The 27,954-nt window shown below is 45.2% G+C and overlaps 1 protein-coding gene across 2 annotated transcripts in view; it reads right to left on the bottom strand.

The window, feature by feature from the left end:
• LOC125462705 (CD9 antigen-like) overlaps positions 1-27,954 on the bottom strand; it is an 86,024-nt gene that overhangs the window by 20,120 nt on the left and 37,950 nt on the right. For both annotated transcript variants that reach the window (XM_059653235.1, XM_059653234.1), the window contains exons 3-5: positions 13,643-13,740; positions 12,414-12,488; positions 6,366-6,461 (exon numbers count right to left, since the gene is read on the bottom strand). In XM_059653235.1, coding sequence (XP_059509218.1) covers positions 6,366-6,461; positions 12,414-12,488; positions 13,643-13,740 — 269 coding nt within the window. The remainder of the gene's footprint in view (positions 1-6,365; positions 6,462-12,413; positions 12,489-13,642; positions 13,741-27,954) is intronic.

Raw genomic sequence — 27,954 nt, 5'->3', positions numbered from 1 at the left:
ACTGCAGCGTGTCAGCTGGGGGAGGCACTGCAACGTGTCAGTGACGGGGGGAGGTCACTGCAATGTGTCAGGGCGGGGGAGGTGACACTGCAGTGTGTCAATGAGGGGGTGACACTGCAGTGTGTCAGTGAGGGTGTGATGGCAGTGTGTCAGTGAGTTTTGTGCGGAAATGTATCAGTGAGAGTAGGAATGCAGTGTCGGTGAGAGAGAGAGACAGAGACTGCAGTATGACTGAGGTTGAAGCTGCAGTCTGTCAGTGAGAGTGGGACTGCAGTGTATCACAGTGACTCAGCAAGGTGGAAGAGAGTGCGAGACTACTGTGTCTCAATGAGTGTGAGACCGCCGTGCGTAATTGTGAGACTACAGATTGACAGTCAGATAGAAAAAAGAAGTCTGAGACTGCAGTGTCAGTGAGCATGAGTGCAGTGCAAACGAGTGTGACACAGCACTGTCAGTGAGCATGAATGTAGTGCAAATGAGTGTGAGACTGCACTGTCAGTGAGCATGAATGCAGTGCAAATGAGTGTGAGACTGCACTGTCAGTGAGCATGAATGCAGTGCAAATGAGTGTGAGACTGCACTGTCAGTGAGCATGAATGCAGTGCAAATGAGTGTGACACAGCACTGTCAGTGAGCATGAATGCAGTGCAAATGAGTGTGAGACTGCACTGTCAGTGAGCATGAATGCAGTGCAAATGAGTGTGACACAGCACTGTCAGTGAGCATGAATGCAGTGCAAATGAGTGTGAGACTGCACTGTCAGCGAGCATGAATGCAGTGCAAATGAGTGTGAGACTGCACTGTCAGTGAGCATGAATGCAGTGCAAATGAGTGTGAGACTGCACTGTCAGTGAGCATGAATGCAGTGCAAATGAGTGTGAGACTGCACTGTCAGTGAGCATGAATGCAGTGCAAATGAGTGTGAGACTGCACTGTCAGTGAGCATGAATGCAGTGTAAATGAGTGTGAGACTGCAGTGTGTCAGTGCGAGAGTAATTGCAGCGTGTGGATGGGAGTGACACTGCAGTGCTTTAGTGAGACTGGAACATCAGTTTAATAATGAGCGAGACTACAGTGCGTGGGTGTGAAACTACATGGTATCAGTGAGAGAGAAAATATTGAGAGGCACTGCAGTGTCAGTGAGTCTGAAGTGAGTCAATGAGAGTGAGTCTGCACAGTGTTATTGAGTGTGAGACTGCAGGGTTTCAATGGGTGTGAGAATGCACCTTAACGGTGAGTGCGAGTCTGCGGTGTGTTGGTGGGAGGCACAGCTGTGTGTCAGTGAGAGTGGGACTGTGTGTGTCAGTGAGAGTGGGACTGTCGTGGGTCAGTGAGAGTGGGACTGTGTGCGTCAGTGAGAGTGGGACTGCCGTGGGTCAGTGAGAGTGGGACTGTGTGTGTCAGTGAGAGTGGGACTGTGTGCGCCAGTGAGAGTGGGACTGTGTGTGTCAGTGAGAGTGGGACTGTGTGTGTCAGTGAGAGTGGGACTGCCGTGGGTTAGTGAGAGTGGGACTGTGTGTGTCAGTGAGAGTGGGACTGCCGTGGGTTAGTGAGAGTGGGACTGTGTGTGTCAGTGAGAGTGCGACTGCCGTGGGTCAGTGAGAGTGGGACTGCCATGCGTCAGTGAGAGTGCGACTGCCATGGGTCAGAGAGTGGGACTGTGTGTGTCAGTGAGAGTGGGACTGTGTGTGTCAGTGAGAGTGGGACTGCCGTGGGTCAGTGAGAGTGGGACTGTGTGTGTCAGTGAGAGTGGGACTGTGTGTGTCAGTGAGAGTGGGACTGCCGTGGGTCAGTGAGAGTGGGACTGTGTGTGTCAGTGAGAGTGGGACTGCCGTGGGTCAGTGAGAGTGGGACTGTGTGTGTCAGTGAGAGTGGGACTGCCACGCGTTAGTGAGAGTGGGACTGTGTGTGTCAATGAGAGTGGGACTGTGTGTGTCAATGAGAGTGGGACTGCCGTGGGTCAGTGAGAGTGGGACTGTGTGTGTCAGTGAGAGTGGGACTGCCGTGGGTCAGTGAGAGTGGGACTGTGTGTGTCAGTGAGAGTGGGACTGCCACGCGTTAGTGAGAGTGGGACTGTGTGTGTCAATGAGAGTGGGACTGTGTGTGTCAATGAGAGTGGGACTGCCGTGGGTCAGTGAGAGTGGGACTGTGTGTGTCAGTGAGAGTGGGACTGCCGTGCGTCACTGAGAGTGGAACTGCCGTGTGTCAGTGAGAATGGGACTGTGGTGTGTCAGAGGGTGTGAGACTACAGAGTGTCAGTGGAAGTGAGATAGCAGTGTGCCAAAAAGTGTGAGACTGAAGTGTGTGAATGCGAGACCAAACAGTGTCACTGAGAGAAAATGCATTGTGACACTACAGTGTCAGTGTGAGTGAGACTGCAGTGTGTCAGAGTGGGAATGCAGTGTGTCAGTGGGAGTGAGAATACACCGTGTCAATGAGAGTGAGGCTGCATGTGTCAGTGGAGACAGACACTGAGACAGCAGTGTGTCAGTGAGTATGAGACTGCAGTACGTTAGTGAATGTGAGATTGCACAGTACCAGTGAGAGGGAAAATGCAGTGTGAGACGACAGTGTCAGGGACCGAGTCTGCAGCGTGTCAGTGAATGTGAAATGCAGTGTGTGAGCACGAGACTACACAGTATCAGTGAGAAAGAGAAACTGCAGTGTGTTTGTGACTGCCGTGTGTTAATGTGTGTGAGTGTGAGAGCACATCGTGTCAGTGGGAGAGAAAATGCAGTGTGGTACTGCAGTGTCAGTGACAGTGAGACTGCAGTGTGTTGGTGGAACAGACTGCAGGGTGACAGTGTAATGGTCAGTGGAAGTGAGCCTGCAGTGTGTCAGCGTGTGTGAGAGAGACAGAGAGAGAGAGATAGAGACTGCAGTGTGTCAGTGACATTGGGATTTCAGTGTGCCAGAGTGAGTTGGCAAGGTGTAACTGAGTGTGAGACTGCACAGTGACAGTCAGTGTGAGACTACAGCCTGTCAGTGGAAGGGACACAGCAGTTTGTTAATGAGTGTGAGATTGCAGTGAGAGTGTAATACTACAAAATACCAGTGAGATAGAAAATGCAGTGTGAGACTGCAGAGTATCAGTGAGTGTGATGTTGCAGTTCTTTTAGAGAGGAGTGAGACTGGAGTCTGTTAGTGTGGGTAAACTGCAGTTTGTCTGTGGTAATGCAAAGAGAGTAACAGCATTGGTCAGTCTATGAGAATATAATATTTTTGCAATCTCTGGTATGTGGTTGAAGGAAGGGCAGGACTGGCAGCTGCCAAGGAAGAAATGCCCCAGGCCACTGGCACTCGAGGGCTGTCAGAGACCAGGCACCTGCTCAGCTCCTGTGATGTTGGCAATGAGGGACTTTGCACAAACAGACACAGGAGCAGCTGCCGAGGGTCTCAGGGGCACTGGGCAACCTGACAAAAATTTGCCATCCTGAGAGTGTCTGGCTACCTCTGTGGAGAGGTTGACAATTACCATGGAGATCCAGGCCCAGACCCTCAGGGTCTGCTGGGTAAACACACAGACCTGTTCTCCATCACTCTGACAATGCCAACAGCAAGGGAGCTAAGGAAACTTGACCTCACAAGCAGGCACCCAGCCAGAGGACCCTCGAAGACTCCTTTCAGGACACTCCAGAGGTGGTCAGGCCTTTCACTTTCACCCTGCCTGCCACCCTCAGCCCTGTAGGAGTTCAAACTGAGGAGGCTCCCCCCTGCCTTTGGGCAGGACACACTCAGTATGTCAGGATACTCTAGACACAAACATCCCATCCCCACACGTGCCCCCTCAACACCAGGGTCACCTGACCACATCTCCAAGGTCAGTGGGCCCCAAAGTAGGGCAGGCTCCTTCCACCCCATCTGTAAACCCCAAGACATAGGGGGACAGAGAGTAAGAAGCCCTTCTGAGGGCACATTGGTGGCACGATGACACTTCAGTGTCAGTAAGTTATTACATTTGTAAATGGATTCTCTCTTTACACCATCAGCTGTATGTGAGAGTCTCTATCTGACTGAAATGCCAACATTCAAGAGACTGAGCTCAGCTGTTGGACACTGTTTGATGGTCCAAGGTGTGAATGAATAGCTCCTTGCACCAAATGGAGCCAATGGGAAAATGGCAGGCCACTATTACTTTGGCAACTACAGTGAGCCTTTCCAGGCTACAGCACATTGCTTGTGGAAAAGAGTGGAATTGGTTTATTACATTGCACGATTTTTTTTAAAAAATTCACTTATGGGGATGTGGGTGTCGCTGGTTGGTCAGCATTTGTAGCCCATCCCTAGTTGTCCTTGTGAAGGTGCTGGTGAGCTGCCTTCTTCAGCCACTGCAGTCCACCTGCCATGCATTGACCCATAAAGCCATTCGGGAAGGAGTTCCAGGATTTTGACCCAGCGACATTGAAAGATTTTGAACAGCTCAGTCAAATCTCCTCTCAGCCTTCACTTCTCCACAGAGAATTCCCTCAGTATCTCCAATCTCTCCACACAATGGAAGTTTCTCATCTTTGCACTGATATTCCCTACTCCCATTGGTAGAGCTAACATAGAACAGCACAGGACAGTACAGGCCCTTCACCCCTTGATGTTGTGCCGACCTATTATCCTACTCTAAGACTAAAAGTAACCTGCATACCTTTCATGTGCCTATCTAAGAGTCACTTAAATGTCGCTAATGTATCTGATTCTGCTACCACCACTGGCAGTGCATTCCATACACCCACCACTCTCTGACATCTCCCCTATACCTTCCTCCAATCACTTTAAAATTATGGCCCCTCGTAATAGTCATTTCCGCCCTGGGAAAAAGTCTCTGGCTATCCACTCTACCGATGCCGCTTATCCTAAACATTTCTTTAAACATGCTCTCAGCCTGTGCTACCAGCTTCAATAATTGTTAGAGCCCCTTGCCTGGGTCCTTCTGATGCTGCCGACCGTTTACAGTTGTATCCTTCATTTATATTGTCTGCCCACACTCTTCCAACCAAAATGAATCACTTCATCCATCTCTGTGTTAAATTTCACCTGCTGGTTTTCCCCTGTTCCAGCAGTCTGTATCCTCTTGCTGTCTCACACTCTCCTCCTCAGTTTGCAACATTTCCAAATTTTATGTCATCTGCAGATTTTGAAATTGTCCTTTGTGCTCCTAGATCTGGAGAGTGAATAGATATCAGGAAGGGCAGTGACTCTATCCTCGAGAGTCCCGCTGTGTGCCTTCTTCTAGTTCAAGGACAGCCCCACAACACTCTTATTTCCAACCCTCAGCCCACTTCATATCCACATTGTCCTTTTCATTTAATGGACTTCAACTTTGTTCACAGGCTTATAATGTGACATGTTCCTGCACAGCTTTTGGGATTCCATGGGCACTACATAAACCATATTTCGCTCAGCAAAGAACTTCAAATTATTTAAATACAAAGTGCCTTTAACAATTCTGTGTTTGTTTTCCAAAGTGAATCCATGTTTCTCTAAGTGGCTGCTACTTCAGTCTCAGATGACTGCTTCTTAAAGGAGTATGTAGACAGTTCACAGAGGTGCGTGAGAGTAATAACTGGATCATTGTACTAGGGGATTTCAACTTTCCCAATGTAAATTGGCATAATCATAGCATTAAGGGTTTAGAGAGGGGACAGATTTCTTGAAATACCTCACCGATGAGTTAAGCAACAGCCCCATACAGCTATGCTGAGAGAATCACATCTTACACACAGTGTCCCAGACATCACACCACCATTCCTGGGTATGTCCTGAACCATATCACGGTGAGCTGGTGGCTTTTAAACACTTGAACATAAGCCTAGAAGTCTCTGGGATATTACGCCACGGCCTCCCCAGTGTATATACTGCTGTGTAAGTCAATGACAGCATCTCTATGTTGAGGGGATCTTGCCATCTCCGAGCTGCCTCAGTCACGCCCTCTGCCTCCCCGTCTGAGCTGACAGCCTTGCGATTGGTCCTTTAGTGTTAGGACCTTGCCAACAAGCAGAGGCAGCCAATCGGGAGAGTGCCTCTCAGAATATTCCAAGCTCGTCTCACAGGTGCCAAACGCACACTCGACACCCCCATTTACTCACTGCATCGCAGCCCTGAATCCCAGGCGAAACTCCTGCCCACTGTTTCCCCCTTTGGCCCAATAATGTGACAATTTGGAGAGTTGGTTGTGTAGGTCTCTGTATTGATTGTGAAAGTCTACTGTAAATCCTCAGTACACTCTGGTGTTTTGGTCTTGAGGTTTGTAGGTTGTAAATATATGGCATAGGAAGGTGGGTATGTATTATGTTTATCCATGCATGATAGACATTTGAGTTGATTGAGTGTGTAAATGTTCCACTCTGAAGGTACTGTGTGAGGCATCCACTCACCACACTATGAATGGCACGTAATGTCCTGTTACCCGCTCCAGTCATTTTATAGGCTTGCAGGGATTTGCTGTAGTACCCACTCATCTCTTGCAGAATCTATCAGTAAACAGAAAAAGAAAGTCATTACGCTGGAAGATGCCTTATCAACAATGGTGGAGGGGAGAGAGGCTCAGGAAATGAGAAACAAGGTCACCGAAGAGAGAAAGAGAGAGAAAATGACTGATCGCACAAACAAGGCAGGGAGAGAGAGAGTTAAAGGAGGGGAAGATCAAGCAAGGTGGAGAGAATGAGAGATAACAGGAAGGAGGGGAGAGACAAAAAGCACAGAAAGGAAAAGAAACAAGAAGGGAAAGCAAAAAATACCGTAAAAAGGGAAGTGGAGGAAGGAGAAGCAGGAAGACGAGAGAAAGATGGAGAGAGCGAGATTGGAAAGGGAGACAGGTTTTCTGAAGAAGGGTCCCAACCCAAGACGTCAAGCTTTCCTGCTCCTCTGATGCTGCTTGGCCCGCTGTGTTCATCCAGCTCCGCGCCGTGTTATCTCAGGTTAGAACTCAAGAGGCCTGGGACACAGGCAGAGGAGGGGGACAGGAAATAGATGGTAGTTTGGAAGAGGAATGGAGGAGGAGGAGGAGGAGGATCAGGAAATGACAGATGCAGGGAGAGAAGGTGAAACAGGGAGAGGCCTGGGAAGGGGAGATACAGGGACAGGAGTAGAAACAGAGAGAGTGATAGGAAGGAGTGGTGCAGGAAGAGGAACTGAAGGTTAAGAGAGACAGAAAGGAGAAATGCAGCAACAAAAATAGAGCGAGAGAGAGTGATGGGAAGGAAAGGCGGAGAGTGAGAAACAAACTACGAAAGCTGGAATAAACTTAATGGGCTGAGTAAAAGCCTCTTTCTGTGCCATAAGTGTCAATATTTCTATTAGTTAGGGAGTGAAAACTGGATGGGATAAACAGATGGGGGAGGCAAACACATGCCTTAAAAAAGGAGCTGGGAAAGAGAAGGTGCATGAAATAACCCCATGGACGTTGGTGTTCCGTCACCATGTCATCCTTTATTTACATGTGGAAAGTTCTTGATTCTGACCCTCCTCATCAGAATCAGCACCCAGAAGGTTAGAAACAGACCTGACAGTCCTGCTTATATCTGTCAGCCAGGGCTCCCTGACTGGACCAGGTTAACAGCCCCACTCAGGGAACTCATATTCTATGATGTCCAGCTGGCTGACTGCTTTACAATCACTACAATGCCGTTTCATGGAACACTGCCACGAATGGAGGGGAAAGATATCTGATGAAGGGTCTAGGTCTGAAACGTCAGCTTTTGTGCTCCTGAGATGCTGCTGGGCCTGCTGTGTTCATCCAGCCTCACATTTTATTATCTTGGATTCTCCAGCATCTGCAGTTCCCATTATCTCTATTACACTGCACACTTGGGGTGGGTTTTACAGAACTGGGCCAAATGAAAGTATAAATAGAGCAGAGGGCAGGCCTTTCACATAATAAGTGAGGAGGATGGCTTGCATAGAAAAGGTGCATAAATAATGGTTCAGAAACTTGGGAGAAAATAGAATAACACTAAAGTAACACAAGAACTGCAAATGCTCTAAATCTGAAATAGAAATTGCTGGTAAAACTCAACAGGTTGGGCAGAATCTGTGGATAGAAAGCAGAGTGAACATTTCAAGCCCAATGAATTCTGAAGTAGAGTAACAGACAGGCTGTGCTTCAGGTGCGACAGCTAAAAAGTAAAAATAAAAGACACAAGGTCAGGAAAAAGAATTAAGAAACATCTAAGAGTTTAGCTGAAGGATAGGTTGGGGTATGCAAATCAAATAACCATGGCATCTAAAAAGCAAACACAATAAACTGCAAATGGAAATTCAACTCAGACGCCAAGACATAGACTGCATTAGTCATGCAGAGCTGCGAGCTGGTCAGATCAGGAGCCAAGTACACCAGGGTGAAGTGGGGCATTTTCAAGTTAGCTAGCTGAAACAACAGTGTCACAGGGTTTTTTGCTGTGCCCTCAACCATTTATAATTCATATCAATTGCAATCAAAGTAAATATCGATATAAAAGTAAGTTGTCAAGATGACATAAGGAGTCTGCAAAGTGATATAGATAGGTTAGTGAAGAGGTAACAGTTTGACAGATAATGTAGGAAAATGTGAACTTATCCACTTTGGCAGAAAGAATAGGAAAACAGCACATTATTTAAATTGAGCATTATTGCAGAACATTGCAGTTCATAGAAATCTGAGTGTCCCAGTATATGAATCATGAAGAGCTGGTTTGTGGATTCACTAAGTGATTAGAAAGGTCAATAGAATGTTGGTGTTTACTGTAAGGGAAATGGAATACGAAAGTTGAGAAATGTTGCTGCAGCTGTACAGAGCCTCGGGAAGACAGCACCAAGAGTACTGTGCATCATTTTTGTCCTTTATCTAAAAAAGGTACCACAAGCATAAAATTATACTACAGCTTTAGTAATAACTGTAGTCTCCTTTTAACGGTGGGCAGAAAGAAGCTTTTAACATTGGCTTCTCTTGTGGCATAAACCACAATTGGAACCAGATGGTACTTATCTCAAAACCTTCCATAACATTTCCAGAGGGGAAAACAGAAAAACATTGACAATGGTTTCGCCGGAAGTGGGAATACTTCTTTTCAAACTCACTAAACACCAAAATAATGGGAGCCAGTTGTATTAATAGCTGAAAGAATTAAGTAGGTAATTATATTGGCTCAAATCAATAGGTGGGTATGCTTCAGACCTGGGCAAACTCAATGTCGAGTATAGAAGCATGATTCAACATTTCGGGACAGCAACTCATTTTGAGTTTTGAACTGAAATCTGGTTGGGAATAGCCATTCAGAGCAGAGGTATCAAGAAGACAGTACCAATCAATGCTCTCCACTGAACTAACTGTGAACTGTATGCCATAGTTACATTTTCTCTCTGATACCAAGGAAAGCTGCCCAAAAAATCCTCACTGTCCCATTGCAAAGGAAAGCAGCAGTTTCCAACTACAGTGGGAACATCACAATCTGCAAGTTGCCCTCCCAGTCACTCACCACCCTGACTTGGAAATATGTCACTGTTTCTTCACTGTCTCTGAGTCAAAATCCTGGAATTCCCTCCTTAATAGCATTGTGGGTGAACACACAGCACATGGACTGCAACAGTTCAAGAAGACAGCTTACCACTACTTTCTTGAGGGCAACTGGGGGGGGGGGGGGGTGGCAGGCAATAAATGCTGGCTGAGCCAGCGATGCCACATCCCACAAGTGAATGAAGAAGGAACAATGTCAACAAGACAGGAGGAGAAGGGGCCTTCACTCACTGCCTGAAGCTGTTCTGCCTACTGAGCGCATCTACAAACTCCAGCTTTTTGACTACAGAAGCCATCATAGTTTGCAGGTGAAGTGTCAGTTGCCTAGAGTGAAGGGTTAAAGTCGAAGAGTTGTGCTTCACACTTGTCTTCCAAACTTGACTCAATTCATGAATTAAGGATTTGTCTGATATTGGTTGGGCCTGTCCTGATGGGAATTTCGAAGAATGAGAGGTGAACTTACTGAAACAAATATGATTTGACAGTGTGAATGCTAAGAGGATGGTTTCCCCCAGAGGGGGAGTTTAGAAGCAAGAGACAGATTTTAGAAAGTAGTTGTCTCTCATCATTCTTTCTCAGAGGATTATTAGAATACTGAGTTCTCTTCACCAGACAGTAGTGGAGGCTGAAACATTGAATATATTCAAAGATGAGTTAGACAGATCTGTAATTGAGCAATGAGTCAAAGGGTTCGAGGGATACACAGGGGACTGCAGTTGAGGCCACAATCAGATCAATTATGTTCTCACTGAATGGGACAGCAGGTTTTAGCAGATGAACAGCCTCCTGCTCTGAATTCTTGTCTTCTTCTGATTGAAACTGGTGACATATATCCTGAATGGGCTGCCCAGAAAATCCATGATATCAATTTATTTTGTATCTGTTTTTTAACATGTAATTTGTAACATATATTGACCCAAATTTGTCTGGTGATTTATGTTTAATTTATGTGGATTTTATATTAAAAGTACAATCATGTCCATTGCCTTTCATATTGGTGCAGTTCAATAAATTTGATCCTTTTGGTTAGTTCTTGTTATTGTCCTTGGGTTCACTACAAAGTAATGAAGCAGGAGTAGGAATGCTGAATTTTATACCTTTCCCCACTAGGGCTTGATAATTGATATCTCAGAACATGAAAGGAAGTGGCCCTGGAAATATTGAATGCGTTGGTGATCATCTTCAAAAATTCTATAGACTCTGGAGAAGTTCTTACAGATAGGAGGGTGGCAAATGCAATAACATTATTTAATAAAGTAAGGAGGGAAAAAACAGATGATTATAGACCAGTCCGTCAAACATTAGTTGTGGGGGAGATGCTAGAGTTTATTACACGTGATAAAAGGACATTTGGAAACTACCCAATGGGGCTGGGCAGAGCCTGCAAAGGTTTATGAAAGACAAATCTTGCTTAACTAATCTACTGGAACATTTTGAAGATAGTATTAGTAGAATAGGAAAGGGAGAACCAGCAGGTGTGATGTTAGATTTTTCAGAAGGCTTTTGGTAAGATCCCTCATAAGAGATTAACGGGCAGATGTTAAGCACATGGGATAGGGGGTAATTGGGGATATTGGCATTGATTTGAGAATTGCTTGACAGGCAGGAAGCAGAGTGGAAATAAAAGGCGGCAGAAAGTGGCTAGTGGAGTTCAGCAAGTATCAATGCCGAGGCCCAGCTGTTCACAATATATATAAATAACCTGGAACAGGGTACTAAATGTAATTTTGCCAAGTTTGCTGATGACACAAAGTGGATACAAAAGAGGCTTCAAGGTAGTTTAGACAAATTGAGTGAGTGGGCAAATATGTGGCATATGTCATACAACATGGTTAAATGTGAAGTTATACACTTTGGTATAAAAAAGAGAAAGGCAGAGCATTATTTAAGTGGTGATCTACTGAGAAACGCAGGTGTACAAAGGGAACTGGGTGGCCTTGTATGCCAGCAAATGAAAGTAGGCATGCAGGTGCAGCAAGAAGTTAGGAAAGCAAATCGTATATTGGCTGTTATTGCAAAAGCATTTCAGTTCAGAGGTAGGGATGTCTTCCTGCATTTATACAGGGTATTGCTGAGTAATTGGGATTACTGCTTGCAGTTTTGGTCTCCCAATCTAAGAGAGGATATACTTGCCACAGAGAGATTGCAGTGGGGGTTCACTTGCCTGCTGCCAGTGTAGCAGGACTGTTCTATGAGGAGTGGTTCGTTCAGACGGCTCTATATTCACCAGCGTTTAGAGAATTAGAGGGAGTCTGATGAAAACATATTATAAAATTCTAACAGGGCTAGACAGACTAGATGCAGGGTGGATGTTCCCTGTTTGGGTAGTCAGGAACCAGGGGTCACAGTCTGGGATACAGAGTAGACCATTTAGGACTGAGATGAGAAAAGGTCTCTTCATTCAAAGGTTAATAAACCTGTGGATTTCTCTACCACTGAGGGCTGTGGGGGTGAAGTCATTGAATACTTCCAAGGAGACAGATACCTTTTAGATTTTAAAGGCATCATAGGTAATAGGGAGAACATGGCTGTGAGATAGAGGATCAGCCATGATTATATAGAATGGTGGAGCAGACTGTAAGAGTTGAATGGCCTACTCCTACTTCTAGTTTCTATGTTTCCATAATCTGCAAATCAGTCCTGGACCAATAGCCTATTTGAAATCTACAATTGATAGATTTTTGTTAACCAATGGTATGGCGAAGGCACCGGGGGTAAAGGGTAACTATACGGTGAACTCATTGATCAGCAATGCTCTAGGCGCCTGGCTGAAAGCCTCCTGAATGGCCTCCTCCTGTTCCGAAGTGTGTGAAGTTGAGTGCTAAGGATTAAGGAGTTTGGAGAATGGGAGGGGTGTCTCTTTTGAATCCTGGAGCTGAGAATGGGGAGAGCAGTTCTGATATTTTACAGCTGGGCCGATTTAATACATTACCTCATGCTTGTTCAGGAAACCCCAGACTCCAGCTGTGATCTCAGCTACAAAAATCACCAGCAGACACATGAAGAACTGGAGAGAAAAAGTCAGCATTGTTAACAACAAACAACCTGCAGCACCCTGTACTCTAACCCCAGAGACTCAATAACACTGAGCTGAAACATAATCTAACATTTCCCCTGAAATTCATGATGAATCCATGGACACCAGACTCCAGAAGCACATTAAACATCCACCTATACCCAGGATGGACTCTGATCCCCGACAGGCTCTGAGCCCTGACCCCAGGCAAACTTCAATCCCAGACACACATCAATCATTGACCTAGAAGCACATTGAGCACAGATCTACAATGCACCTCAGCTGCACAATCACCTGTGGTCCCACTTGTAGAATCCCCCATGACACCAGAACCAAGTCTAAGCCGTGACCCCAACAAACAATGATCAATTCCAAACTCACATTGTCCAAAGATTGTAATTCAGTCTGGACTACGAACCTGAGACAGTCAACAAATCCTATCCCTGCTGCACACCGATTCCTGACCCCAGACACACTCTAATCCCAGAGTGTAGAGGCCCAAAACAAAGCCAAAGATGTCAGGGTAATGGAGGCAGAAACTCCCAGAACATTTAAGAAGTATTCAGATGGGCACTTGCAATACCATAACATACAAGGCTTTGAGATACACACACCTTTATGACTTGATTACCTATAATCACGAATTCACATTTAATACAACCCTCGACACCAGAAATAAAACAAATCCTAAACTCAGGCACGTGCAAGTCACTTACCTCATCACGGACACCAGACACGCTGATCCCTGACCCAGGCAAATATTAGCACCTAATCTTTGTCACAGATAACCCCTGACACTAGCTAGGCATCGACATGTGACCTCAAACACAGGTCAACCTTGACTCATGATGTACAATCCACCTGATCCCAGTCACACACTAAACCCTACCCCAACACACAACGACTGAAACCACTGATTGCAAACCCCCAACACCGTTAGAGAGTGACATATGGCCACATCCATAAAACCAACATGGAACCCAGATATACACAGAGCCCTGATTCTGTATTCCAGCTAACTCCTAACCCTATGTCACCAACCAATGAATAAGGCACACATACTGAATCTAACAACAAATAGAAATTATCTTGACCCAACCCCAGGCACAGATTAAACACCGGCCTCTGAGCCTAGTGATACTTACAGCTCCAAGTAAACACTGAGATTCATGCACCACGCCACAACAGCCAAGAAACCCCACCAGCATCATCAGGGCACCAGTGGCAATCAGTGTGTAGACTCCTGAAAAATGAGTGAACAGAATGAGTGAGTAGTAAGTGCAGCGAAAGTGGGAGCAAAGGCTGGGTTAGCAGGGAGGGAAAGGGAAAGGAAGTTAAAGAGTACAGGCCCAGGAGGATGATAGTCAAAGGGAAGAACGATAGAGAGGAATGAGAGAAAAGATTGGGGAAGGAGAGAAATCGAGAGTCCAAGCAGAACAGAGTGTGGAAAGAGAGGGACATAGAAAAGAGAGTGAGGAGGGAAATGAAAAGAGAACTATAGCAAGAGAGTTACAGAAAGATATGCAGTGAGACAGGAAGAGATGGGAGGTGGAAAAGAGAAAGGACCAGGATGGGTGAAAGAGACTAGAGAGGGAATGTGAGAGGTGGGATGGAGGGCCAGGCTGGGGGGAAGTATGTGAAAGAGAGGGAGGAGGGGAGAGGGGCAGTGTGGAAAGGGGTGGATGGCGGTGCTGGGTGGAGGTGTGAGACAGGGGCAGTATGGAAAGGGAATGGGTTGAGGGCCTGGCTGGAAACCATTCCATGTTCAGCATTTAATGGCTTCTGTTCATAAACATAAAATAACTATGTCAGATAACACGGTGCGGAGCTGGAGGAACACAGCAGGCCAGGCAGCATCAGGGGAGCATGAAAGCTGACGTTGCGTGTCAGGATCCTTTCTTCAGAAATGGGGGAGGGGAAAGGGGGCTCTGAAATAAATAGAGAGAGGAGGGGTGGGGCTGGGGAAGGTAGGTGTAATGGTGATAGGTGATTGCAGGCAGGGGGTAGTGAGGATTGGTCACTGAGTTGGGAGGAGCAGATAGCTGGGAGAGAAGATGGGCAGGTCAAGGAGGCAGGGATGAGAGGGACGGTTAGTCATGGGATGAGACCTGGGGTGGGGAGATTTTGAAGCTGGTAAAGTCCACATTGAGACCATTAGGTTGTAGGCTCCCGAGGCGGAATATGAGGTGCTGCTCCTCCAGTTTCCGGGTGGTGTCAGTGTAACACTGAAGGAGGCCCAGGATGGGCATGTCATCCGAGGAGTGGGAGGGGGAATTGAAATGGTTCAATGTTGTCGTTTGTCGTGTGCTCTGTGGAGCACCTGCACTCAGTTTGCGACGAATGACAACACCAATTTTATTTAAGGCAAAGTTGCATTATTATTTCATTGATTTATGCTGCAAATAAAAGATGCATATACCCCCTGCATTAGACTTCTATTACTTAATGTGTGTTTTTACTTTGAATATGTGGACTTCTTGATCAACCAGAATATTCAATTAACCAGAACACTCCTGGTCCTATAGGTACCAGTTGATAAAAGGTTTATGTTCCTCCAGCTCACTGGGTTCCTATCTCTTAGGTAGTGAAGATCCTGATTTAACACATTATGTTAATTCAAACATTTTACATCCACTGCTTCCCCTAGATCTGTTCTGCTTATTACCTCCTCAAAGAACTGTAATTAACTTTTCAAGCTTGATTTACCCTACATGAAGCCATGCTGACTCTGCTTGATTTTATCAAGCATTTCTAAATGTTGTGGTATAATATCCTTTAGAACAGACTCTACCATTTTCCCAATGACAGATATTAAACTAATTGGCCTGCAGTCACCAGTTGCTTGCTTCAGTTTTCAAACAAATGCAATACACTGGTTGTTTTTCAATGATCTAGGATTTTTCCGGATTCTAAGGATTCCTAGAAAATTACTACCAGTGCATCCACTATGAGCTGTAACTATTTCCTGGAATATCCCAGGGCACAACCCATTAGCTCTAGGGACTTATTGGCCTTTAGGCTCAGTAATTTTCCTGGTATTTTTTCTGAAGTGAGAGCTATTGTATTTATTCCTCTACCCCACCAATGTCTCCACCCTCACCATTTTTCCCCTTGATTATTTATCTTTATTTGAATTCTATTTGTGTCCTCTACCATGAAGATGAGAACAAAATATTTCCTCAACTCCTCTGACATTTCCTAGGATCCCCATTATTTCTCCAAACCCATTTTTTGAATGGGCCTATTTTAACTTTGACCTTTCTTTTCCTTTTCACATATGTAAAGAAACCTTTACTGCCCATTTTTATATTACTTTCTAATTTACCCTTATTGTTTGATTTTCTCCCTCCTCCTTTTGGTCATCTTTTGTTGGTTTTTAAAACTTGCCCAATCCTCTCGCTTACCACTAATCTTCGCTGCATTGTATGGTCTTTTTCTTCCAAATTGATGGGAGCCAAAACTTACTTTGTTAACTATGATCTGTTTATTCCCTCCCTCGAATCTGACTTCCTCACTGGCATATGTCTTTCCTCAGAGACATAAACTGCTTTCTTAAACATCTGTCATGTTTCCTCTTTACCGCTAAACCCCTTTCCCAATCCACTCCAGCCAGCTCTGCCCTCATTTGTATATAATTACCCTTATGAAGAGGAGGTGCCAGTGTTGGACTGGAGTGGACAAAGTCAGAGGTCACATGACACGAGGTTTATTTGACTAAGGAACAACACTCCAAAAGCTTGTGATTTCAAATAAACCTGGTATCACGTGACTTCTGACCTTATTTAAGATTAGCCTAGGTTTTTTTTATCAACCCAGACCTCTGCCTCTGAAACTGAATGCTACAATCTATCATGTTATGGTCACTGTTCCTTATAGGATCTTTTATTTTGAGATCATTTATTAAAACTATTGCATTATACATCACCTGATTCAAATCAGCCTGGTCATTGTTTTTTTCCCTTAGAAGTAGGAGGCTGTATATTACAAAGCACGTGCAAGGGTGATGTGTTTAAAAAAACTTCAGAAATATAGAAACAAAGAAAATAGAAGGAGTAGGTCATTCACCCTTTCAAGCCTGTTCCATCATTCATTACGATCATGGCTGATCAGGCAACTCAATAGCCTGTTTCTTCCGTTCCCCCACACCCTTGATCCCTCTAGGCCCAAGTGCTACATCCAGGGCGCTAACTCTCCACTGGCTGGATTCATACCTGACACATAGGAAGATGTCTGTTTTTGATAGACATCAGTCATCTCAGCTCCAGGACATCTCTGCAGGTGTTCCTCAGGCTAGTGTCCTAGGGTGCAGCCATGTTTAGCTGCTTCATCAATAATCTTCACTTCATTTTAAGGTCTGAAATGGGGATATTCATCAACTATTGCGCGATGTACAGCAGCATTCATGACTCCTCAGATCCTGAGGGAGTCCATGTTCAAATGCAACAAGATCTGGATAATACCTAGGCTTGGGCTGATAAATGGCAAGTAACATTCATGCTACACAAATGCCATGTTATGATCATTATCAATAAAAGACAATCTAACTAACCCCCTTGACATTCAATGGTGTTACCATCACTATCTACATCCTGGGGGTTACCATTGACCAGAAACTCAACTGGACTCACCACATAAACACAGCAGCTATAAGAGTCTAAGAATATCACGGTGAGTAACCCACCTCCTGACTTCCCAAAGCCTGTTCACCATCGACAAGATATAAATCAGGAGTGTGATGGAATACTCCCCACTTGCCTGGATGCGTGCAGCTCCAACAACACTTAAGCAGTTTGACACCATCCAAGACAAAGCAGCCCACTTGATTGGCACCACATCCACAAATGTTGATGCCCTTCACCACCGATGCTCAGTAGCAGTGTGTAATATCTGTAAGACGCACTGCAAAAATTCACCAAACATCCTCAAACAACACCTTCCAACCCCACAACCACTTTCAGCGAGAAGGACAAGGGCAGCAGATACATGGGAGCGCCACCATCTTCGAGCTCCCCTCCAAGCCACTGACCATCCTGATGGAAATATATCACCGTTCTTTCAATGCTGCTGGATCAAAATCCTGGAAATCCCTACCTTTCAGCATTGTGGGTCAACCCACAGCAAGTGGACTGCAGTGGTTAAAGAAGACACCTCACCACCACTTTCTCAAGGGCAACTAGCGATGGGCAATAAATGCTGGCCCAGCCAGTGACACCTACATCCCACAAATCAATAAAATATGACCACAAACACCCCCAGGTCTACATTTTTTGTTATCCAGAGGCGCTTTTAAACAAACCCGAACAGATTTATTTTACCATCATCAAATCACTGAGACATTTTTTGTTCATTTGTTAACCACCAATCGATCACTCATGTAGCCAAATGGATACTTACACACAAAGCCCATTGAGGCCAACGTTAATCATCAAAAGGTGAGAGAGAGACAGGGAGATGGGAAAGGGCTGAGTGTGCTTTTTTTGGTATAAATTTAAACCTATTTTTCTAATCAACCTCGTCAGACATATTATTACACACCTCTGGTGCAGGTAGGAATTGAACGGGGTCCTTCTGCCTCAAAGATAGGGATCATTGCACCACAGCAGCCCACTCTGCATCTGCTTCTTCTTTCAACTTCACCTATTTTTTCTAATCAACCTGATCAGAGACGTTACTACACAATGCAAGTAAATGGAGAAACTGCCAGTTAATAATTTCCCATCAGAGCAGCAATTGACAATAAGTTGGTGGGACTTGAACCTGGGGCTATCAGTCCAGGAGTAGGGTCACTACCACTACATACAGGACAGCACCCTCAAGACTGCTTTATAAAGGGCTCAGGTGATGAGTTCCTGTTGGACAGGCCATTGCCTGTTAACCAGGGAATTCATATTCAAAAAGCTCCACAGAGAGATTAATTCATGATTGACGAAGGGCCTAGGAGGCGTTACGGTAGTTTATTACCTTGTTGTGTCATTAAATATTTGTTGGAAATCCATTTTTGTTGGAATACCATGCCCACAGATAGACCTTCAAATGCCCTACCAGCTACATCCCCAAAAAAGGATAAATTTATCGCACATGGTTTCCCTTCAAAAATCATGTTAACTTTGTCTAATCAGACTATGCTTTCAGAGGGCTTCATAATAAATTCCAGCACTTCCCAGCACTGTCAGTCTCTGTGCTGACTGGGAATAACTGTGACCAGTCTCTGTTAGATGTTACAATGGACTGTAACAGTATTTTCACTGATAAAGAGCGACTGTGTCTGTAGCCAGTGTCATGCTTCTGTGACTGCTTCCAGCCTTTGCACTGACATGTCTGCTCTTCAGTTACTCCCAATCAGTCCACTGACATTGTATTGTAACATGAAATGATTTGCTCGACATACTGGCAATTCCTGAGCTTATTGTCAATTGCTGCTCTGATGGGAAATTATTAACTGGCAGTTTCTCCATTTACCTGCATTGTCAGTCACACTAAAAACTAGCAGATTCCGTGACAAAAATAGAATTTGCTGGAAAAGCTTAGAGGGTCTAGCAGCATCTGTAGAGGGAAATCACACCTAATGTTTCAGGTGGAGTGATCTGAAACATTAACTCTGATTTCTCTCCACAGATGCTGCCAGACCTAGTGAGATTTTCCAGCAATTTCTACTTTTGTCTTCGATTTCCAGCATGCACAGCTCTTTTCGGCTTTTACTTTTGTTATAGCAGACCCTGCCGCTCACAGTACTGCTCTAGATTTTCTGGAACTCCTGCTACTCTCTGTACAGCAGCACAACATTATCACTAAAGTCAGCATGCATTTCACCTGGGCCTTATCAGTCAGTCCCCACCCTGTTACTGTGGTTACTGCCACTCACTGTTCTGACTGGGCGTTTCTGGGATGTTTGCCAGACTGAACACATGCTGCCTGTTGCAATTTTTGTGCCGACAAAGATTGACTGTAATCATGATCGTTCTCTGCAATCACTCTGAACGCTGACAGTTCAGAATCAGCACATGGTGTCTGCAGAGGGTTAACCAACCCCGCTGATTCCCTGCAATCCAATCTGGAACTCCATCCTAACAGGCACAACCTGCTCCCAGTCAGGAATCCACCACTTCCTGCACACAAGCTATTTATAGAGAAAAATGCAGAAAACCAGGCAAACATCACCCCACCCCCGCACACCATTCTTCACCCAGCCACCAACTCACCGCAGCTCAGCTCAATACAGCCTTGATCAATACACAGAAGCACACTGCAGAATCAGTTCAAACTGAGAGGAGGTCAAAGATGAATAAAAGAGGTTAGAAGAAAGCTAGAAGGAGTTGGGGCAATGGGGGCTGCGATGGCCTCGTGGTATTATCATTGCACTGTTAACCCAGAGACCCAGATAATAACCTGGGGACCCAGATTCAAGTCCTGCTGCAGTCGATGGTGGAATTTGTATTCAATAAATATCTGGAATTAAGAATCTAACGATGACTGTGAATCCATTGCTGATTGTCAGGGGGGGAAAGCTCATTTGGTTCACTAATGTCCTTTAGGGAAGGAAATTGCCATCCTTACCTGATCTAGCCTACATGCAACTCCAAACCTACAGCAATGCAGCTGATTTTTAACTGCCCCCCTGGGCAGTTAGGGATGTGGCAATAAATCCCGCCTAGTGAGTGAACTAGAGGTGAGGAGAATTTATTTCTCTCTGATGGTAATGGGTTGTTGGACCTCATCTCACAAGGGCAGTGGAAGCAAAGTTTTTTTAAGATTAGATTCCCTACAGTGTGGAAACAGGCCCTTCAACCCAACAAGTCCACACCGCCCCTTGAAGCATCCCACCCAGACCCATTCCCCTATAACCCACACACCCCTGAACACTACGGGTAATTTAGCCTGGCTGATCCACCTAGCCTGCACATCTTTGGACTGTGGGAGGAAACCGGAGCACCCAGAGGAAACCCACGCAGACACGGGGAGAATGTGCAAACTCCACACGGACAGTCGCCCGAGGCTGGAATTGAACCCGGGTCCCTGGCGCTGTGAGGCTGCAGTGCTAACCACTGAGCCACCGTGCCCCCCCCCCCACCAAGTTCTTGAATACATTTGTGACAGTAGTAGATTCTTGTTAAGTAAGGAGCTGAAAAGTCGGGCACAGGCAGGAATGTGAATCTGAGGTTACAAGCAGATCAGCCAATAACAACGTTTTGTGGAGCAGGTTCGAGGGGTGTACTCCAGCTCCTAAGTGAATCTTAGACAAATCAATAAAGAGAGGGAGAGTCCGAAAGTAACGTGGAAACAAATAGCGACTTGCAAAACCAAAGATACCCACAAAGAGGGAATCAGAAAGAGGGTGCTACCTACAGTGTGGGAATCAGAGAAACTGACACCCACAGACAGAATCAGAGAGAGCGAGAGACAGACAGTAACACCCACACAAGCAGACAATCAGTGAGACAGTGACACACATTCACAGGGTATCAGAGAGAGAGAGAGGGAGAGGCACCCACAGAGAGAAGAAGTCAGAGAGAAAGTGTTACACACACATAGAACATAGAACACAGAATATTACAGCGCAGTACAGGTCCTTCGGCCCTCGACATTGCGCCAACCTGTGAAACCAATCTGAAGCCCATCTAACCTACACTATCCCATTATCATCCATATGTTTACCCAGTGACCATTTAATTGCCCTTAAAGTTGGCGAGTACTACTATTGCAGGCAGGGCATTCCAAGCCCATACTACTCTGAGTAAAGAAGCTACCTCTGACATCTGTCCTATATCTATCACCCCTCAATTTAAAGCTATGTCCCCTCGTGCTAGCCATCACCATCCGAGGAAAAAGGCTCTCACTGTCCACCCTATCTAATCCTCTGATCATCTTGTATGTCCCTATTAAGTCAACTCTTAACCTTCTTCTCTCTAACGAATACAGCCTCAAGTCCCTCAGCCTTTCCTCATTAGGCCTTCCCTCTATACCAGGCAACATCCTGGTAAATCTCCTCTGCACCCTTTCCATTGCCTCCACATCCTTCCTATAATGCGGTGACCAGAACTGTGCGCAATACTCCAAGTGCAGCCACACCAGAGTTTTGTACAGCTGCAACATGACTTCATGGCTCTGAAACTCAATCCGTCTACCAATAAAACCTAACACACCTTATGCCTTCTTAACAACCCTATCAACCTGGGTGGCAACTTTCAGCGATCTATGTACATGGACACCAAGATCCCTCTGCTCATCCACACTACCAAGAATCTTACCATTAGCCCAGCACTCTGTATTCCTGTTACTCCTTCCAAAGTGAATCACCTCACACTTTTCCGCATTAAACTGCATTTGCCACCTCTCAGCCCAGCTCTGCAGCTTATCTATGTCCCTCTGTAACCTGCATCATTCTTCTGCACTATCTACAATTCCACCAACTTTAGTTCATCCACAAATTTACTAACACATCCTTCTACACCCTCATCCAGGTCATTTATAAAAATGACAAACAGCAGTGGCCCCAAAACAGATCCTTGCGGTACATCACTAGTAAGTGAACTCCAGGATGAACATTTCTCATCAACCACCACGCTCTGTCTTCTTACAGCTAGCCAATTTTTGATCCAAACCGCTAACCACCCTCAATCCCATGACTCCGTATTTTATGCAATAGCCTACCGTGGGGAACCTTATCAAATGCTTTACTGAAATCCATATACAGCACATCAACCACTTTACCCTCATCCACCTGTTTGATCGCCTTCTCAAAGAACTCAATAAGGTTTATGAGGCACGACCTACCCTTCACAAAAATCGTGCTGACTATGCCAAATCAAATTATTCCTTTCTAGATGATCATAAATCCTATCTCTTATAATCCTCTCCAACACTTTACCCACAACTGAAGTAAGGCTACTGGTCTGTAATTACTAGGGTTGTCTCTACTCCCCTTCTTGAACAAGGGGACAACATTTGCTATCCTCCAGTCTTCTGGCACTATTCCTGTCGACTGAATTAGGGACAGTGACATACACAGAGGGTATCAGAGAGTCACCACACATATATGCACACATGCAGAATCAGAGAGATTAATATACATACAGAGAGAATCAAAGGGAAAGTGACACTGTTTCACCGTTTATCTGATTCCCTCTATGTGCGTCATTCCCTCGTGTGCAACTGTGTGTGTGTGTGTGTGTGTCTGTCTGTCTGTCTCTGTGTGTGTGTGTATCTGTGTGTGCGCGTGTGTGTGTCTGTGTGTGTGTGTGTGTGTGTGTGTGTGTGTAGGGGCTGTGAAACACACAGGGAATTACAGAGAGAGAGTGACACACATGTAGACTTATTCAAACAGAGTGACACACAGAGTCTGGGACAAAGAAGAAATCCCTGCTGATCACAGCCATTGCCAGAGTCCTCAACAAAAGGAGACAAAGAGAACTGTGGGAACTACAAAGGAATCTCTACTCTTCTTCATCAGGAAGATGACTGCCCAAATGACATCTGTGCTGCCAAGCTTCTTATGTCATCCTTCCGAATCTTCGAAATAACTCCTAACTTGGACAATATATCGACACCAACTCGATGCCCTGGAGAAGTAGAAGCAATTCTTTTTGAGACTGATTCTCTACATCAGCTGGTAGGACAGGTGTACTGACACTGCCTTCCTTGAAGGACTCAATAGCATTGAAGCCGTGAACATCAAAAACTAACTCCGCTGGACCACTGTCTGAGTTCCAACTGCCAAAGCAAACCTTCCTCACTCAGCTGAAGGCACTCAAACAGGAGCAGGAGAAAGGAAACGGTTCAAAGACTCCCTGAAGGCTTCCCTCAAGTAATGCAATGTACATATCAACTTGTCGAAGACCCTCATTCAGAAGGAACCAACTTGGAGGAGCACCCGGATGAAGGGACACAATTCTTTGAGAATACCCACCAGCACGAGGAAGTATGGAAAAGGAGCTAGAGAAAGGAATGCCAATGATCTCAAGGCCAAGGACCTGTTCCAGCTTCTGAAAACATGTGCAAAGTGTGTGGCTGAATCGGGCTCAGCAAGGACCCACAGAACTCACAACCAAATACATGGAATTTCCTACAGGAACATTCATATTCGTTAGACAGTGCTTGCCAACAATGATTAGGATCTAGAACGCAGAGCCTGGAAGTGGGGTGGAGGCTTTCAAGAGGGGTACTGACTGATTGCTTAAATGGAAGCAATGTGTACAGTTGTGGAGAACTGGGAAAAAGGCAGGACAATGGCAGTGATGTTTATTTGGAGAGCCTGTGCAGAGGTGATGGGCCAAATAGCCTCCTTCTGCACTGTAATATTGTTGTGATTCTATACAGGTTTTTTTTAAGCTCTGATATACAACACGGCAGCCTCTGTGTCTTAGCCAGCTTTGAAGTGCAGAAGGAGTAGCAGGCAGTTTCTAACGGTGAGGAGAGTAAATGAATCAGTCAGAGAGAGGGGTGGACATGTCACTGGATGGCTCAGTGCTCCGTCAACAACAGAGAGTGCAACACCCACCAACAGCATACGCAGCAAACACACTGCACATGTTTCCAGTTACTGGACATTGGCCCATCACCAAGATCCAGCACAACCAGTTCAGGGACTGCTGGGACATCAGTCGTGGGCGGGTAGGAATGGGATCTGATCAGTCAGGGCTGTCCTACTGAGTCAGTCCAGAGGGTGGACCACAGTCGGTCTTCAGGGATGGTCAGTAATTGTCCGGGGGCAGTTCCATGGCTTCAGAGAAAATGGACAACAGAAGTTTGGGGGATGGGTTTCATTGGATTGGGTTGCAAACAGAATGGTCACTGTGGTAGAATGCAATTGGAGATGGTAGGGTGGCACCTCATAGTGAACTCAAAAGTAGCGTTACTCTGGATAGAAAAGATGTAGGCCCCAACAACGGCATGGAAACTTCCACAGAGAGAGGGTCTAGGTGAAAAATAGGCACATTAATAATAGTGATAGAGAAAGGTTCATCGAAATGGGGTGGGGGCTGAAGGGTTATCAGGTCCATGGAGACAACAATATGAAATGGAAAGTACAAAAGAGAACCTGAGAATCACAGATGGAGCAGGTCACTCAAACACAAACAAACTTTGAACCTTGCTATATCAGAGTCAAATTCAACTGCACAATAAGTTTACTAAATGGCTGGGACAACGTGCAAAGTGGAAGAGGCAGGATACTCATTTTTTGACAGGGGTAGAATTTGAAACTAATGCCACAGGCAATTAAAACCATTCCAATTCCTCACCTCAGAGCTATACCAGTTGCTAGACGAGGACTGGCACTCACGAGGATTGGGTGGCGATGCCATCCAAAGGTTGTCAGACCCACAGCTGCCCTAACATTTTTATGCCAGCAAATTTCAGCAAACTACTGGGGACCTGCATGGAATCTGCTAACCCTCCACTCAGATTAATCTTGATGAGATTTTCACCAGAGCTCACCTCTTCTTAACCTTCAACCTTGCTGAAGAAAGTCAAGCAGCTTGGTCATTGAGGTTCTTCACCATCACTGGCTTCTCCCAAGTCCAGGGTACAATCACTTGTACCAACATTGCTTTGCGAGTGCCCTTTCACCAAACACTGGCGACTGTGAATAGGAAAGGATTCCATTCCCATTAATATTCAACACATTGCACCCAACAAAGACACATTTTACAGATATCCTGGGAGGTGCCATGACTCACACTTATTATCTAAGTGGAGAAAAACTTTGGTGCAGAGGGATCTGGGTGTCCTTGTGCATGAATCTCAGAAAACTAGTTTGCAGGGACAGCAGATAATCAAGAAGGTAGATGGAATTTCGGCATTTATTGCTAAAGGAATAGAATTTACAAGTTAGGAAATGTTGCTGCAACTGTACAAAGCATCAGTGACACCATACCTGGAGTACTGCATACAGACTTGGTCTCTGTACTTGAGGAGAGGTGTAGTTCGTTTGGAAGCAGTTCAAAGGAAGTTCACGAGACTGATGACAGAGGTGAGGGGGCTGTCTTATGAAGAGAAATTGAGCAGTTTAGGCATACACTGTCTGGAGTTTAACAGACATGGTGGAGATCAAATTGAGGTCTCTCATATGTTAAAGGGGAATGTCAAAGTAAACGTGGAGCAGATGTTTCCTCATTCGGAACAATCTAGAATGATTTAGGATAAGGGGTAGGAGATTTAAAATAGAGATAAGGAGAAATTACTTCTCTCAAATGATTGAGAATCCTTGGAATTTACTACTCCAGAGTTTGATGGATGCTGGGTCATTAAATAAATTTAAGGGGGAGTGAGACATGCTTTTAACTAGTGATGAGCTAAAGGGTTACAGAGAGCAGCAGAAAAGTGAAATTGATGCTGGGATGAGACCAACCGTGATTGTATTGAATGCAGAGCAGGGTCAAGGAGCCAAATAGCTAATCCTGCCTCTAATTCTTGTGTATGTACTGGAGCACTTGCACGCTCCTGTCTTTTTGCACAGTCTTCGGCCCATATAGGGACAGCTGGTGGGACACAAGGGCTACCCCCCCTCCAAATCTGGCTATGACACCTGTTGGAAATACACAGACAGATACGAGGCTGAGATATTCACCTCACAGATGGTAAAAAAATGAGGGCAAGCTGGCTGCTGGTGCATTCCCTGGATATTGCCTTTAGCCTCAGTGTCCTCCAAATTAACATGCAACATCTTGGACTGCAGTAGATCACAAAATCCCTAAAGGGTGGAAGCAGGCTATTTGGCACACCAACCCTCCAAAGAGCCACCCCCTATGCTAGGCAATGTAGCATAGCCAATCCACCATCTTCAGACTGTGGGAGGAAACTCATGCAGACACGGGGAGAATGTGCAAACTCCACGCTGACAGTCACCCAAGGCTGGAATTGAACCCGGGTCCCTGGCGTTGTGAGGCAGCAGTGGTGCCCCAGTATGAAGTTTCAGGTTTTGTGTTAAACCTTCAGGCTATTTGCTTGTGAGAGCTGAGCAATGCCTGGTGGTTGCAAAGCATCCGTGGGGTGCATGAACTGGTTCCTTTTCTCTCACATCGGTGTAATTTCACCAGCTCCTGTCAGAGACAGTGTAACAGTACAAGTGAAAACCTTTTGACAAAAGTGATAAGAAAATTTATATTCTTGATTTTTTTCAGCGTCATGCCTGTCTTATTTGATCTTTTTGTCTGTTTATTTTCTGTGCACTGCTTTCCTTATCTCCATATTTTCTTTCATCTTCATTCACGGGCTCTCCATTTTTACACCATTGTTTTACAATATTGTCACTGTTTTATTCACATTGGTATTTCTTCAGGTCTAATCTCACTCACATTCTAACTCCTACAGTATTTCAGCATCTTAACCTAATGTAATCTTCTTTCTTGGCTCACTCATCATATCACTTTATGTCTCATTCATTTGAGGCCTGTCCTCCTGCTCACTCCATATTCCTCTCAATATCTCTCAATCAAATTCCACTGTCTTACTGATTCTCCAAACCATTTAACCATTTTCAGTCGAATTCCACTCTTCTGCTTATTCCTTTTGGATTTGATTTGATTTGATTATTGTCACATGTACCAGGATACAGTGCAAACAATTGTTTTGTGTGCTAACCAGACATATCATACCTTACATAAGTATGTCAGGGTAACAGAACAGAATGCAGAACACAATGCTACAGCTACCGAGAAGGTGCAGAGAAAGATCAACTCGAATATATGAGAGGTCCATTCATAAGTCTGATAATAACAGGGAAGAAGCTGTCCTTGAACCTGTTGGTATGTATTTTCAAACTTTTGTATCTTCTGCTTGATTGAAGAGGTTGGAAGAAAGTGTTCTCTGGGCTGATTATGTTGGCTGTTTTCCCAAGGCAGCAGGAAGTATAGATGAGGTCAATGGGAACAGCATAAGAAACTGGAGCAGGAGTAGGCCATTCAGGCCCTCAAGCTTGCTCTACCTATCAATGAGGATTTGGCTGATCTGATGCCAATCTGAAATTGTCTCTCCTGCCTAGTCCTCATAAACCCGGTTTCCCTGTAAGTTCAAAATTCTGTCTATCTCAGCCCTGAATATATTCAATATCTCAACCTCTGCAGCTCAGTGGTGGAAAATCCCTATGATTCATGGCCTTCTAAAATTCCTCATTATCTCTGTCCATTAGTTCTGAACTCCCTACAAGGAGCCTATCATCCACATTGACCCTGTCAATCCCCCTCAGAACCTTATATGTTCCAATAAAATCACCTCTGATCCCTCGAAACCCACAGGTCAACATATGCAACCTCTTCTTATGAGTCAACCGTTTAATCTCAGGCATTAGCCGAGTGAACCTTCTCTGAACCACTTCCAGTGCAAGTCTATTCCTCCTTCAACTAGGAGTGCAAACTGTGCTCACTACTTTTGACATGGCTTCAGCAGCATCTTGTACAGGAACAGCAAAACTTCTCTCCATTCCACTTGCCTTCTGCGTAACTTCTTAACTTGAGTTTCACGT

This window comes from Stegostoma tigrinum, chromosome 21 (genome assembly GCF_030684315.1).
Source record: "Stegostoma tigrinum isolate sSteTig4 chromosome 21, sSteTig4.hap1, whole genome shotgun sequence".
Classification (NCBI taxonomy): Eukaryota; Metazoa; Chordata; class Chondrichthyes; order Orectolobiformes; family Stegostomatidae; genus Stegostoma; species Stegostoma tigrinum.
The sequence above is the reverse complement of the archived record's forward strand: the minus strand, read 5'-3'. Positions and strand labels throughout refer to the sequence as shown.